Below are 15,607 nucleotides of genomic sequence, written 5' to 3'. Positions count from 1 at the left end.
ATGAAGCCTCCCCACATCTAAGTTCCGCGCAAAACTTCCTGAATCACCTTAAGGCGACTTGGGGGATCGAGGACAATTTAGAGGCGGCCTGCCACAAACTCCGGCGCCTTTCTCAAGGGGACAAGCCCTTGTCCCAGTACATAGCCGAGTTCCGAGTGCTGGCCCAAAACACCGGTTGGAATGACATAGCCCTCAGAGGACAGTTTCGGGAGGGTCTCAACATCGAGATGCTGGAAGAAATCTCCAAGGTGGATCCTCCAAACTCCCTTGAAAGACTTATTGACCAATGTTTACGAGCCGAAGTCATGCTTGCCAACAGAAAACAATGGCTCCGAGGCCAGAGTGGGAGAGCTGGAGCAAAACCTCCCGTTCCCGCTGGCATCCAGCCACGTCCAGTGTGGAGACCCCCGCCACCAGCCCCATACCCCAGAGAAAGCGGGGAGGTGCCGATGCAATTGGGCAATGTGCGCCCCAGATTAGACGTTGCCGAGAAGGCCCGCCGCCAACGTTTAAACCTCTGTTGGTACTGCGGAGACGGGGGCCACTTTGCCAGAGAGTGTCCAGCCAAAAGAAAGCCCACCGCTCGTTTAGCGGCGGCGTCCTCCGTGGAGACGGAGACGGCCGAGGCGGCTGGCGCAAAGCCGGCGGGGGAAGCCAGCGACCGGGCGTAGAGAGGCTCGCCAACCCGGTCAGAAACCCCACTCAAGAGCCGCCAACCGGGGTCCTATTTCTCCTAGTGGTCACCTTGTGCTCAGCGAAAAAAGGACCCATCATGATCCATGCCATGATAGACTCAGGAGCAACAAACAATTTCATCGATAGAGAGTATGCCGACTCTCTGGGATTACAATATCACGATTTCAAGAACGCCCGGGTGGTACAAGCCATAGATGGCCGCCCCCTAAAGACAGGTCCAGTAAGCCAATGGTCTGAACCCACCAGAATGTGGATAAGGGAACACATGGAAGAGATTTCCTTCTTTGTTACCGAGGTTCCTCACTTCCCTGTGATTTTGGGGATCCCATGGCTGACACTCCACGACCCTAGCATCTCATGGACCAACAGAGAACTGCAGTTTGCTTCTAAATATTGCCAAAACCATTGTCTTGTAGCCAAGGTCTGTCACGCCACAGACGCTGAATCCATCATCACCTTGCCCAAGAAATACTCAGACTTTTGGGATGTTTTCAATGAAAAAGAAGCCGAGAGACTACCCCCGCATAGGCCTTATGATTGTGCCATTGACTTGGTGGAGGGGGCCCCGATCCCGCGAGGACATCTCTACTCCTTGACTGAACCAGAGCAAGAAGCTCTCAGGGAGTTCATAGAGTCAAATCTTCGCAAGGGATTCATCAGACCCTCTCAATCTCCAGCCGCTTCCCCAGTGATGTTTGTGAAAAAGAAGTCAGGGGACTTACGTTTGGTTGTGGACTATAGAGCATTGAATAATATCACGAAGCGGAACCGCTATCCCCTGCCTTTAATCTCGGACCTATTAGACCGGCTTCGAGGGGCCAAGGTTTACACCAAGCTGGATCTTCGGGGGGCTTACAATCTAGTTCGCATCAGGGAGGGGGACGAGTGGAAAACCGCCTTCCAGACCAAATTCGGATTATTCGAGTCCCTAGTCATGAATTATGGTTTATGTGGAGCTCCCGCAACGTTCCAGCACTTTGTCAACGATATCTTTCAGGACTATCTAGATCGGTTCCTGATCATCTACTTGGACGATTTTTTGGTGTTTTCTAGATCACAATCAGAACATGAGAAGCACGTCAGAATGGTGTTACAACGTTTGCGGGATCATGGACTATATGCCAAGTTGGAAAAATGCGCCTTTGATCTTGAAGAGGTTGATTTCCTGGGATACCGTGTCTCGCCACAAGGGCTCTCCATGGACCCGGCAAAGGTTTCAGCAGTATTGGAATGGCGGGCGCCAACCAACAAGAAAGAGGTGCAGCGTTTCTTGGGGTTCGCGAACTACTACCGCAAGTTCATTCCAGACTTTGCCCGCTGGTCTGACCCAATCACCAGCTGCATCCGTGGAAAACAGCCTTTCTGCTGGACGGAGCAAGCAGAGAAAGGGTTCCAGCAACTAAAGAAATTATTCACGTCCCAGCCAATTCTACAGCACCCTGATCCTAAAACTCCTTTTGTTGTGCAGGCTGACGCCTCCGATGTGGCAATTGGGGCTGTACTCTTGCAACCAGTGGGAGAACATCTTCATCCTTGTGCCTTTTACTCCCGTCAACTAACAGCCCCAGAGAGAAACTACACTATTTGGGAGAAGGAACTTTTGGCCATAAAAGCAGCCTTTGAAAATTGGAGACATTGGTTAGAAGGGGCCAAATTCCCCATTGAGGTCCATACTGACCATCGTAATTTAGAGCATCTAAGAACTGCCCGCAAGTTAAATCAGAGGCAGCAGCGCTGGGCTTTATTCTTTGAGCGTTTTGACTTCCAGATCCATTATGTAACCCCAGCTCAGACCAAGCAAGCAGATGCTCTATCACGGAAACCAGAGTATGCTGCAGGGCTCAGATAGTCTTTTGAATCCCAATTGCTGCAGCCCGGGAACTTTGCCACGCTCACAGTGGGAAACACCAAATCTACTCCAATTGAACCAACTCCCCCTACTCCAGGACCCCTTTGTGCTCAAGAAATTAGAGCCAGTCAACAAGCAGACGCCTGGGCTCAAGATCAAATTCGCCAAGGACTACGTTTCCCTTTCTCTCTTAAGGATGGACTATTATGCTACAGAAATCATGTCTACATCCCTCCAGGACCAGGCAGAGAAAAGGCTCTTCGCCTGTGTCATGACTGCAAGCCAGCAGGACATTTTGGACTATTTAAAACCATGCATTTAATCCTACGAGATTTTTGGTGGCCCAAAATCCGCAAGGATGTGGAAAAATATGTCAATACCTGCCCGGTATGCCAGCGTTCCAAGACAAGAAGGGAGAAGCCCTCAGGGCTACTGCATCCCCTTCCTACTCCATCTCGTCCATGGGAGATAATTTCTGCGGATTTTATCACTGATCTACCACCTTCCCTTGGATTCACCACGATCCTAGTGGTGGTGGACCTTTTTACCAAATTGGCCCATTTCATTCCCTGCGATGGTCTCCCCACGGCCAAAGAGACTGCAGATTTATTCCTTCAGCATGTTTTCAGACTGCATGGATTGCCCAAGAGTTTGGTCACAGACCGTGGATCTCAATTCACCTCTCGTTTCTGGAAGGCACTACAAAAACTATTGGGCATAGACTCTCGTTTATCTTCAGCTCACCATCCTCAAACGGATGGGCAAACTGAGCGCACCAATGCCACTTTGGAGCAATACCTTCGTTGTTATGTAAACTATCAGCAGGACAATTGGGCTTCCCTGTTATCTCTGTCAGAGTTTGCCTACAACAATGGTGTCCAGGCTCCAACTAAGGAAACCCCGTTCTTTGCAAACTACGGCTTCCATCCACGTTTCTTTCCTCCTGTCTTTGAAACCTCAGAAGTCCCCGCAGCGGAGGACTGGCTACAAGAACTCACAGCGGTGCAACAACTATTGCTCCAGCAACTGGACCAAGCCAAGGAGGACTACAAACGCCACACTGACAGCCATCGCCAGCCGGGCCCCGAGATCAAGGTAGGAGATCGGGTTCTTTTGTCCACTCGCTTTTTGCCCTCCCACCGTCCCTGCCGGAAGCTAGATGCCCGTTTCATTGGTCCCTATCCAGTGGTGGCGCAACTTAACCCCGTGACTTTCAAACTTCAACTTCCGCGCTCTATGCGCATTCATCCAGTGTTTCATCGCTCCCTGCTCCTTCCGGCGGATGGTGTGCGCCCCGATGCAGACCGGCCGGCCCCCACTCCTGTTTTGGTGGATGGGGAGGAGGAATTCGAGGTTCAGGACATTTTGGATTCTCGCTTCCACCGCCGCCGCCTTCAGTATCTCATTGACTGGGTGGGTTTTGGCCCCGAAGAACGCTCTTGGGAAGACGCTTCCACAGTCCATGCCCCTGATTTAGCCCGCCGCTTCCATCAGGCCAGTTTAAGGAGTCCTGCATCTGGACAGTTTAGGTTTCGGTTCTTGTTCCCCAGAGAAAGTCTGCTTTGGCGGGAAAACAAGATCCTATATAGATGCTTGGCCACAAAGGATTCCTTGCGGAGTCAATTCGTCAACTTCGGGAGTAGATTGTGTGTGGACTACGCTACTCCAGTTTCCAGGACCTTGTTCTCGTTCCAGCCCTGCCTTGTTCCCCGGACCTCGCCACGGATTTCGCCACGGAGCCTGTTCTTGCTCCTCGCTTCTTGTTGCCTTGAATCAAGCCTTGTTTGCCAAGTATCTAGTTTGCTTTCTAGCCTTGCATTAAGCTCCATGGACTAAAGGACCTTGTCATCTCCCCTCACTTTGCTTGGCAAAGTGAGTGTTTCGGTTATTGGATTACAACTTTGGACCTTAATATTTCATATTGGACATTGTTTTCTTGGACTAATTTTGACCTTTTCTGAAAGGTCTACTTCTGAACTATTCTCTACACTTGCTTTTATTAACTTCATATATTTCCTCAATAAAGATATTAGATAGATTCTGGCCTCTGTGTATGGTTATTGGTGCTCTGCAGCCTGGGTCCTGACAACATTGCACTTTCCAAAGGAAAGAATGTGTACAGTTTCGTAAATCACCCAATAAGCTAATATTAAACTCGTTCTCCATGCTTACATAGCCAAAATTGTTATCCAAAGTTTGCTGATATACAGAAAACGATATTTTGCGGCTGGAAACAACTCTGCAGTGACAACCCCATTGTGCAGCTGTGGATCGGATATGTGAAGTTATAAGTAGTGTAGAGAGGAAGAGGTCTTTTGTGAGATCAATTCATCCTTAATGTCAAACACGAAATTAATTATTCATCATTAATGCTGGAATTTGTCTGTCAGAAAATTGGGGATGATGCCAGCAGCACTCTTCTGCTTGTGTCAATCACACACAGTATTTTGTGTGTTAACACAGAGACATAGCAAATTGTTGTGCAATTGACTCTCAGTGTCACCTGGCAACAGATTTTTGTTTTAAGATCTCACAGTTCTCCTCGTTTAGAGACCCTTCTTCAAATCAGAAAGAAGGTTCTTCTTAAGGATTTGAAAGAGATAATGCTTTCAATTGAACCCATATATCTACAGATTTAGATAGTGGGCTAACAACCACTGCAAATAATGGCACTCAGTGGAAAGTCACTTAAAGCAATCAAATTATAAAAACCTGATTCTATGAGTTGTGTCAAGGAACAACACTTGATAACATATTTGTACAATACGTGTTACATTTTGACACTATATATTCTCTTGCATACTCAGGGAGAGGTTGCTGAAGTGCGTTTTGTTGGTGCAAATCCAAGGAATTCTGCAACAAATATGGTAAGAATATTAAATAACGGATTTTTGTTTAGGACCTTGACATCTATTTGCAGAAATCTGAAGTGCTAGAAATACAAACTGGGAGGAGGAAACACAAATACTCAGACTGTAAGATGGGAAATCACAGCTTAAATCTTGTTCGTTCCCACTGGAGTGGACCCAACAAATTAATTGGAACTACATATAGGCTTCTTTAAAAGCCACTCTGTGTCAGTAGAGACAAGAAAAATCACTATGATTAAATGCATTTTCACATGTGTTGTTTATTACCTTGCTGTTTAATTTTTTGATATTTTGATTTCTTTCCAGACCAACTTTACTTTCCTTACAGTAGAAAAATATGACAATACTTCTAATCATTGGAAAGTGATGTACAATGATGCCTCCTGGGACACTAGGTGAGCAATTCAATAAGACTTCATATGCTTGTCAAACAAACAAACAAAACTCAGATCTAGTCAGAGGATTTATTGGAATTAATATGTCAGAATTTGTATCAGCTATTTTTTTTAACTGTTTAGCTAAGTATATTTCATTCACAAAGTATCCCTAAGTACCATATATATACTCATATATAAGTTGACCTTATGTATAAGTCAAGAGAGGGTTTTGGGACAAAATTATGGATTTTGATATGACTTACGGAGGATTACTCCACAGAGAAGGAAAAGCACCAATGTCCTTTCATGGAAGCAGTTGCCTCTGGCTGCCACTCCTATTTTCCTAAAGCGATGCCATGGCACAAAGATTAGAGAGGGTTGGCGCTTCTTTTAGCTTCTCCTGGGATTGACTAACCTCTTACTCTTTCATCACTCTACTCAGAGAAGGAGGTTGTTCCTTTCTTGCTACAAATTGAAGTACAGTAGTCACAAGGAGAAGTGACCCAGGTTTAGGAAGTTCATTTTTTAAATTACAACTTCTAGACTTATTCATGAGTATATATGGTAACGTCTCCCACAAGCCTCCCATGAAGCTGATGCTGGGTAAAATAGGTTTTTGTGGCAATATTATTTATTTATTTACTGTATTTATATCCCGCCTTTCTCACCCCAAAAGGGACTCAGGGCAGCTCACAACAAAGGCACAATTTGATGCCATGAATACATATATAGAAAAATACAAATTGTGATTAAGTAGTAGTTGTGAATACAAAAAAGTTATGAATGAGAAAATCTGTTCATGAACATTACTCAGTTACAATTGCACCAGCAAAACCGACATTACCAGACATCAGTTGCATGGGGAGAAAGGGGGAAAAGGGGAGAATGATCAGTTAGCCGATATAGAATTCTGGCCACAGTCTTGAAGTGTGAATCCCCTATCCTGGTCCATACAATATGGTGGAATCCCCTTTTTAAAAGATCTTCTATCCTTGAAATTACAGGAAAATATTTAGAAAAGGCTGTATCTCCTCCATGCTTGTATTTTAATTAGCTATTAGATCTAAGACAATGGGTTGTCAGGGATTTTATAAAGGCAGAATCTAAAAGGGGGATAACACATTTCTGTTGAGCTCTGGAAATATAATGTTCAGTGAAAGAATGCCACAGAAAGTAAGAGATAAAGTCTATTCGGGTAAGGAACACACAACTTACATATGCACCCCTCCATGGCCATTTTTCTCCACCACCATGCCTGTTAAGGCATGAGAAATTTTAGCAACAAAGGTAAAGGTTAGGTTTTCCCCTGACTTTAAGTCCAGTCGTGTCTGATTCTGGGGATTGGTGCTCATCTCCATTCTAAGCCGAAGAGCCGGCGTTGTCCGTAGACACCTCCAAGGTCATGTGGCTGGCATGACTGCATGGAATGCCGTTACCTTTCCGCCGGAGCGGTACCTATTGATGTACTCACATTTGCATGTTTTCAAACTGATAGGTTGGCAGAAGCTGGGGCTAACAGTGGGTGCTCACTCCACTCCCCACATTCGAACCTGTGACCTTTCGGTCCGCAAGTTCAGCAGCTCAGCACTTTAACATGTTGCGGTACCGGGGGCCCTTTAGCAACAAAACAAACCACCAAATTTCAAGAGTAAATTGAGAACACCTCTAAGGCAAGCACTGTCTTTCCTTTTCATGACTAACAAGCAGTTTGTAGCCAAATTCTGGTGGCAAACCAAAAACCCAATTTAAAGTAAATTTTTGTTGGTTCTAAAGGGCTGGTAGTGGGATGCAGGCCTGTAGTGAGGGGGCAGTTTTAGGGATTCAACCCCCCCCCCTCGAAATTTTTCAGGTTATAAAAAAAACCTGGTTTACTCATGAATTTTAACTGGTTAACCAAATCCCCATGCTAAGTCTATGAGACACAAAACCTTAAGAGTCCCTCCAGGCACTATCTCAAGCAGATATTGACAGGTTTGTAGCGGGGAGGGGTGTGTGCTAGGGGTTAACCCCCCCCCCCCCCGAAATTTTCAAAACCCCTCCTGAAATTTTTTTCTGGTTACGGCCCTGGTGGGATGTCTCCATTTTTGAGCTGAATGTTAATGATGAGGGCTAAATCTGTGGTGAGTTCCTTGGGAAGATAAAATTGGCCCTGAGAAAGTATAGTTTCCTATGATGATTTGATATGGCTAAACACAGATCTGGAATTAGGATCATGGAAAGAAAGCATTTTTATTGTGTTAGAAGCGAACATATTGCAAGTTGCTTCTGGTGTGAGAAAATTAGCCATCTATAGAGGCGTTGCCCAGGGGACGCCCAGATATGTTACCATCCTGCTGGGACACTTCTCTTATATCCCCAAGAAAGCAATAAACCTTATACAAAGGTTTGCTCTCAATTGCCTCGAGTTTCTACCTGCTAGATTTTCTGATTTTTAAAAATCAACACTATCTGCTTCTTGTATTTTAACATGTGCATGTATCATCATTGTCAAAGCGAGCAGATTTCCCTTATATTGGTCCATTGGTTTAATCCATGTTATTTGCTTTCCCCACAAGGTTCACATGGCAAAAAGACATATGGGGGCGCAGCACATCTATCGTTCAGTGGCACATCTCAAACAACACTGAACCAGGAACCTACAGAATACAGTATTTTGGCCACAGCAAGGAATTACTGAGGCCGATCCGCTCATTCAGTGGCTCTTCTTTGCAATTTGAAGTTTCAGGTTGAAATGTGAAGTTGTAAGATTTGTAGTTTGTTTCATTTTTAATTTTTATTTTGAATGAAAGGGAGATAATCATGCAGTACATCTGCCTTGGCAACAGTCCACAGCATGTCTTACTGTATCTTTAAAAAGTGCAGCCATAGAGAGATCCAGCAGAAATCACGCTCCATGGCTGTATTTCTAGTGTGATGGTGCTCTCAGTCTTCACATTTTGCTGCCCTGTTCACTGCTGTGCAGGAGACAAGTGTAATGTCCATTGGCTGCTTGCACATGGACGTGCATTTAAGAACAGCTGACCTCCATCCCTTCACAAGTACAGATTGAGTATCCTTTGTCCAATCAGAAGAGTTTGGGGTTTGGATTTTTTTTATTTTTGAATACCTGTATTTGAATATACAGTATGTGCATAATGAGATATTTTGGAGATAGGACCCAAGTCATGAAATTTATTTATGTTTTATGTACACTTTATCTACATAGCTGGAAGGTATTTTTAATAATTGTGTATGAAACAAGTTTGTGTACATTGAACTATCAGAAATCAAAAGCGTTAGCATCTCAGCCTCATATATAGATGCTTTTGGAATATTCTGGATAAGGGAAGCTCAACCTTTACAAGTCTTTGAGTGTTAAAAATGAAGTTTCTGCTCTCTTGCTCCACCAAATGACTCATTGCAGTTATCTTTAACAGCACAAGCCTAAACTTGTCTATTCTGAAGGATTTTCAGTGTGTCCAATGACACTTGTCCCCTACTAATTTTAGCCCATGCCAGACTGCAATTTCTGGGCATTGAACCATTTGCACAGTAGTAGTAGTAGTAGTAGTAGTAGTAGTAGTAGTAGTAGTAATAGTAACAACAACAACAATTTTATTTATAACCTGCCCTCTCTCCCCGAAGGGATGGTAGTTTCATTCAGTGTTATGATGAGAACTTCTAATGTACTACTTACCAGGTTGAAGCTGGTATGCAGTATAGCAGTTATGATTTGCAACCTAAACTTATGTTCAATAAGATTATGTAGTCTTACTGGACACTTACATAAATGCCATCCCAATCTACTAAGAGCCAGCTGCCAAATTGGGTGGAGGCACATTCAATATTTTGCTGGGTCACAAGAAATACAATGTTTCTACCCCATTCCCAATAATGAGCAAACCTATGACAAGAGCAGAACTCTACATAAGTCCTTGTTGCAGCCTTGCACACTGGTGGAAACGGTGTCTTTCTTCTGCCCAGATGATCAGCTGAACCAACTTTCTTCACACTATCTATTAGCTGGGTCTTCTGGTGGGCAGAGATGAGTGGGCATACATAAGTAAGTAGACAACTTTTGAAGAATGGCAGCTACAGGTAAACAAAGATCTGTACTGCCGAAGTTAAAACAATCTCTGGAACCTGGAAAGTAGGGCTAAGACAGACAAGGTTCGCCATAAGGGTCCACTCACATTCTCTTAAAACCGAAGTATATATTTGCAGTGATACCTGAGCCATTTTAGCTGTCCCACATTTCATCCCTATACCATATAGCAAGCTTCTGGGGAAGCAATATAAAGAGAAAACAATAAACTGTATCCTTGAGTCAGCATTAGGATTTCACTACTTAGTTCTAGAAACTCTTCAGTGAACCAGGATTGTATTATGTGAAGTCTGGGAATCTATAAAGAAAGAATCTTCTCCTCAACTAGGACAAGAACTTAAGTGTTGGCCAAGACCTACAGAAAATAATTCAGATTGTTACTCAGTAATTCAATGTAATTAAAAATGAATAAAATATGTATGTTTCAATGACTGCATCTGTCAAATCATTGGTAGTTTAGCTTTGGGCAAGTTTGAATTGCTTTGCTTGCATTAAAGCTTATAAAAGAATTTTAATTATATGGTTAAATTATCCATAAATGCCTGTTCAAGGGAACTAATGATCTTCTTAAGTTTATAGAAGGTGAGCCTGTAGAATAATTTGCTGAAATGGCAAACACTAGCATGTCCAAAAAACTAAAAGAAGTATCAGTGTTTGACTTTTAAAAAACCAAGAGCATTATTCCAGCAACATTCATGTCCACTTTCAGGCTGGCTTAGGCTAGAGGTGGGCCACTGAAAGGCCAGCAGACCACATCAGCCCTCCGGTAGACCTTGGAGGTCACAAATTCATTGCAAAAAATCTCCAATTTTTTAAAATTGTCAAATTCCCCCCTCTATTTTTTTTGGATCTGGCATGATTTCTACCCAACAGTATCAAACATGAAAAAACAGACTGCCTTCTGAATAATATAATGGAAAACATTTAATATCTGGTGATGTTTTTGGAAAAGCAGACAGGATACACCTTGCCAATTCAATTTACTGATGATCTCTAACATAATGCCGACTCTTACAGATTTCCCAAGCAAGAATGTGAAGCTTGTCATAAATGCCCATGAGGTCGCTCAACATGAATGCATCCACGTGGATGGATGCCTTTATGAATTGCCCAGTCTCCCATGAATGAGTCATAGTAGTGGAGTCTGTCTTCAACTAGCTTTGATATAGGGAGCCAATTTATAAACTAAACTAAATCAAAGCAGCAGAAGTTTATGATTGCTCCAAGTTTTAGAAAATATTGTCATTTGCACCTCCTCTGTGCCACCAATTCCATGAGTTACTTGAATTTCAAACAAATCTCAGTTCTAAAATATTTCCAAAGAGAAAAGCCTTTGTATTGCTCTCATAATATGAATTGTTTTCAAATTCTTTTGAAGAGGAAATTCTCCAGGAATCAATACCTTTTCAAAGTGATATCTCAGTTGTTTATCATATCTAGACACAACAGATCATTACAGATGATTCTGTGATAGTTAAAATAGGGTCAACCACAGTATAAAACATATCTCCAGCAAAGTCCCTTTGCAAATCATGGAGACATTTTTTCAGAGTTAACCAAAGATCACATGAAATACGCATGTATATCCATTATCAAGATATTCCAGGCAAGAAAGAATAGTCAACTGCAACATTAAAAGACTTATTGGATTCATGACAGCTAGATTTGTGCAACTCCCATCATGCTCCAAGAGGAACTCGGGCTTTTCAATGCCCACCCCATGCAAGTGCTGCTGGGAAAGCGAGTTTCCAGCAAGGCCATCTCTGGAGGAGGAGCCTAGGGAACCTTTCCGCACCCGGGAAAGACACTACAGTTAATTCCATCTTCTCCAGGAATCCCCATGGCAGACCCCTGCCTTAGGTATGTTGCAAACTTAACTTCATCCTCTCTAGTAGCCGATAAATTTGGCTTTCTTGATCCATTTTGGCCAGCTTTCCTGTTCCCTCCTCCCCATTCTGTTTTCGGGGATTATACGAAACAAACCACTGAATATTACAAATTACTTTCGATCAAACTGATCCAGGCCCAAGCCTACTGATCACATAATTATGCATAATTTCATTGTCTATTTGAATGTCCAGCTTTGTCTCTTCATGAAAACATGATTTTTTAAATGATAAGCACATCTACGTTCAGATTTCTGGAACTGTGCTGAAGTTATTTTAACCACATTTGGGTTTTTTTTTTTTAAGGAAGTTCCTTCTTTTCCATCTCTTGTAACATCAAAGTCTTTCTAACAGCAAAGGACAGCAAAGGTTTAGTTGAAAAGTTTGGTTGAAGGCAACAGAGTCTGTCCTATCATTCCTGCCGCTAGGAGGAAAAAAATCTTCAATAGCATAATGTAGGTAGCAAAAATCTATCTTAGCAAACGTTTATAGTGTGCCTTAAGAGGAATTTTTGGTAAGCTGTCATCTCTTGCAATGGCTGTTTGTCTCATTAGCCAGCAGTTCCACATCTTTGTGATCCAGTTCTCCAGTCACAGAATAAAGAATTGCTCCATTTGTCCTTCTTGGTTGCTTGGCATCGATATCTGTGTCAGGAGGCTTCAAGGGAGTCCGTTTGACTTTCTTTGCTAGTCTTGCACAGCACAGCAACGTTGAACTGAATATCATGGAAAATCCACAGAGTAGGAATGATGCAGTGTAGTTACCCGTTGTATCTACAAGCCAACCTGTAGAAAAAAACATCTCTGTAAGATTCCATGTTATTTTTCAGTTAGCCTTACAGATTCTGGACTGATTCTGCCACATCGTCACTGGTAAACTGTTTAACACAGGGACAATTCACTGAAACACAGAGGATGGCAAATACTATCCTATCTTGTTTCACAAAAATTTGGCCTCTTACATACTCAGATATAATCCGGCCACTGATATTCCAAAGGTCAATATTCAACAACAACTAAGCCATAGAAATGATGGCTGGAATCCTCTGTGGCAATTACGATCTCATCAGATGGGGTACTTTTCGGTGGCATATGACAGTTCACCTTCCCTTTTGCAACAGAGTCCGCCGGCTCGCATTCCACAATGTAGAGCTACTTCCGGCAGGGCTCTGTTGCAAAAGGGAAGGTGAACCAGCGTATGCCACCGCCACTGCCACACAGGAGGCTTCCCGTGTTGTATTGATGCATCTCCCCGTGGCATGGGGCAATGTCAGGTGATGTGGAGCGATGGGTTCCCCATGCACCACGGCAGACACCACTGGATTTGCCACATTGCATTGCGATTCCGGCAACCAGTATGGTGAGGTCCTTAGAGTTATGCTGATGTGTACTGCTTTGTCATATATTGCAATAATGTTGACAACTATATGCATGCAAAATTGCTCACTTAACTGGAAAATCTGAGAAAAGTCTACTAGCAGATTGTACATTGCATTTAGACCGAACATTCCCAACCTACTGCTTTATTCATCTATGATTTTGGACATATAACAACATTCTCAGGTGAGTCCTAAAACCTGTGACACTTTCATAGAGGGTAGCCCTTTGAAAAGAAAGACAGTCCTGTAGTACCATAAAGTCTATTGCAGTCCAAACTGCAGAGTCCTGTTGTACATTAAAGTACAACTCATTCATAATACCCTGAGTTTTATGTAGTTTAGCCCACAGAATTTGTCCAAAATTTGAACTGTAAATATGCAGGACACAACAAAATATCTGATCAGGAACATATTTACTTATGCATTTTTTGCCGGTTGTAGTTTATTAGAAGTGGCCCTTGCCCATCTTGTCTAAAGGCTATATAGGATTTTTTTAGAATTTCATTTTTTTTTTTGGCATTCTTCATCAAACTAATTTGATGAGACGTGCCTGAGATGATTTCTCTGTTTGGCCGACTGTTCGGGCAAGAGTGTTCTGTAAACTCCTGTATGTTATCCACTTAACAGCTGTGGGTCCATGGACCGTAATAAAGTTTATATATACTTGTGCATTTTCAGGACTGGCATATTTATTTATTCATTTATTTCATTTATACCATGTTGGTCTCCCAGGATAGACCATCTCCTATTAGCAATTATCTTTAAAACTGTACACAGAGCCAATAGGCTAGTCTCTGCATGATTGAATAATGGACAGAAATCTAAGATTATTTAGAAATGGTAATATTCAAAAACCCTTCAAACTCTGAGGATGATTTTAAAAGTGTTGATTATATACCAATGGAATGTCCGATGATTAGAGGAGGAGATAGCACAAAGTGCAATTCATTAGGAAGTTCCAGTCTATCACCAGATACATGACTCTGGATAATCATTTCTTGTTATATCACACATATCGATTTGTTTAGTAAATGACAGGATGTTTGTGTTATTATCAGCAACATTCTGCTAAATACCAGTGGCCTATGCTAATAATGTAATTGTCACTTTCCATGTTGGAATAGTAATTCTGCATTAAATCTTCCTCTAACCATACAGTCAACAATCTCACTAATGAGTACCATGTACATGCCTAAAATGTAGGATATCAATCTACAGATCTGCTCATTAGGGCTGCCAGGTCAGGACTGGCCTAGATCCAGATATGTCAAAACTTTAAATCTAGAGGCAAGCATACCTATTTATCTACTCGCATTTATGCTTTTGTTCTGCTAGGTGGGCAGGTGAGCTGGGGCTGACAGCAGATGCTCACCCCAACCCAGGCTCAAACTGCTGACCTTTCAATTGGCAGGATTTTCTGCAGCATAGCGGTTTAGCCTGCTGTGCTAACCCTGGCCCCCTTCTGCTTCTGCTTGTCACAATAGAGATCACTCACAGAAGGAGCTGAAATAGCAGCCACTTGCTTCCCAAGTGACAGGACAACAGACCCTGGTTGACTGCAGCTGCTGCTTCCTTTAAGATTGGGAGAATTGTGATGGGATTCATTACTTAGCAACGTAACTATGATGTTTAAGGAAAAGGTAAAGGTTTTCCCCTGACATGAAGTCTAGTTGTGTCTGACTCTGCGGATGGGTGCTCATCTCCATATCTAAGAAAGGGTGTTGTCCCTAGACACCTCCGAGGTCATAGGGTCACCATCAGGCCTGTAGTGAGGGGGTGGTTTTAGGGGTTAACCCCCCCTGAAATTTTTCAGGTTATAAAAAAAATCTGGTTTACTCATGAATTTTAACTGGTTAACCAAATCCCCATGCTAAGTCTATGAGACGCAAAACATTAAGAGTCCCTCCAGGCACTATCTCAAGCAGATATTGACAGGTTTGTAGCGGGGAGGGGTGTGTGCTAGGGGTTCAACCCCCCCCCCCCGAAATTTTCAAAACCCCTCCCGAATTTTTTTCTGGCTATGGCCCTGGTCACCACGGCCGTTATGATGCTTACACATACATTAATTCCCAACACAATTCCAGCTGTTATGCAGATTTGATGGAAGACCTCTAAAGGCTTTACATTAACACAACATGAGGCATTCTCCGACAGTAACAAGGAAAGTGATTCATAATTTTTCAGATTTATCAAACACTTCAAATATCTTTTTATCTTCATTAGCCTTCTCCTAATTCCTCTTACTACATTTGATTAATTTTCGGAACCAGTTATAAGGTACATGTTGCCCTCTGGTGTTTGCTATAAGAAAAGTAAGATGTTACTTCATTCCAATGTAGTCAAGATAGCTGAGTAAAGCAATTTCTGGTTTGTCAGTTACACAATAGGAGCCCCTGGTGGCGTAGTGGGTTAAAGCCTTGTGACTTGAAGGTTGGGTTGCTGACCTGAAGGCTGCCAGGTTCGAATC

At 42.9% G+C, this 15,607-nt stretch overlaps 2 protein-coding genes across 6 annotated transcripts in view; one reads left to right on the top strand and one right to left on the bottom strand.

Moving 5' to 3' along the window:
* asah2 (N-acylsphingosine amidohydrolase 2) overlaps positions 1-10,304 on the top strand; it is an 86,027-nt gene extending 75,723 nt beyond the window's left edge. For both annotated transcript variants that reach the window (XM_062976185.1, XM_062976186.1), the window contains exons 20-22: positions 5,353-5,412; positions 5,722-5,810; positions 8,348-10,304. In XM_062976185.1, coding sequence (XP_062832255.1) covers positions 5,353-5,412; positions 5,722-5,810; positions 8,348-8,522 — 324 coding nt within the window. In that variant the 3' untranslated portion in view covers positions 8,523-10,304. The remainder of the gene's footprint in view (positions 1-5,352; positions 5,413-5,721; positions 5,811-8,347) is intronic.
* Positions 10,305-10,782: 478 nt separating this feature from the next.
* slc16a12 (solute carrier family 16 member 12) overlaps positions 10,783-15,607 on the bottom strand; it is a 78,441-nt gene continuing 73,616 nt past the window's right edge. For all 4 annotated transcript variants that reach the window (XM_003229388.4, XM_008123434.3, XM_008123433.3 and 1 more), the window contains exon 7: positions 10,783-12,547. In XM_003229388.4, coding sequence (XP_003229436.1) covers positions 12,285-12,547 — 263 coding nt within the window. In that variant the 3' untranslated portion in view covers positions 10,783-12,284. The remainder of the gene's footprint in view (positions 12,548-15,607) is intronic.

Source organism: Anolis carolinensis, chromosome 3 (genome assembly GCF_035594765.1).
Source record: "Anolis carolinensis isolate JA03-04 chromosome 3, rAnoCar3.1.pri, whole genome shotgun sequence".
In the NCBI taxonomy this organism is placed as follows: domain Eukaryota; kingdom Metazoa; phylum Chordata; class Lepidosauria; order Squamata; family Dactyloidae; genus Anolis; species Anolis carolinensis.
The sequence above is the reverse complement of the archived record's forward strand: the minus strand, read 5'-3'. Positions and strand labels throughout refer to the sequence as shown.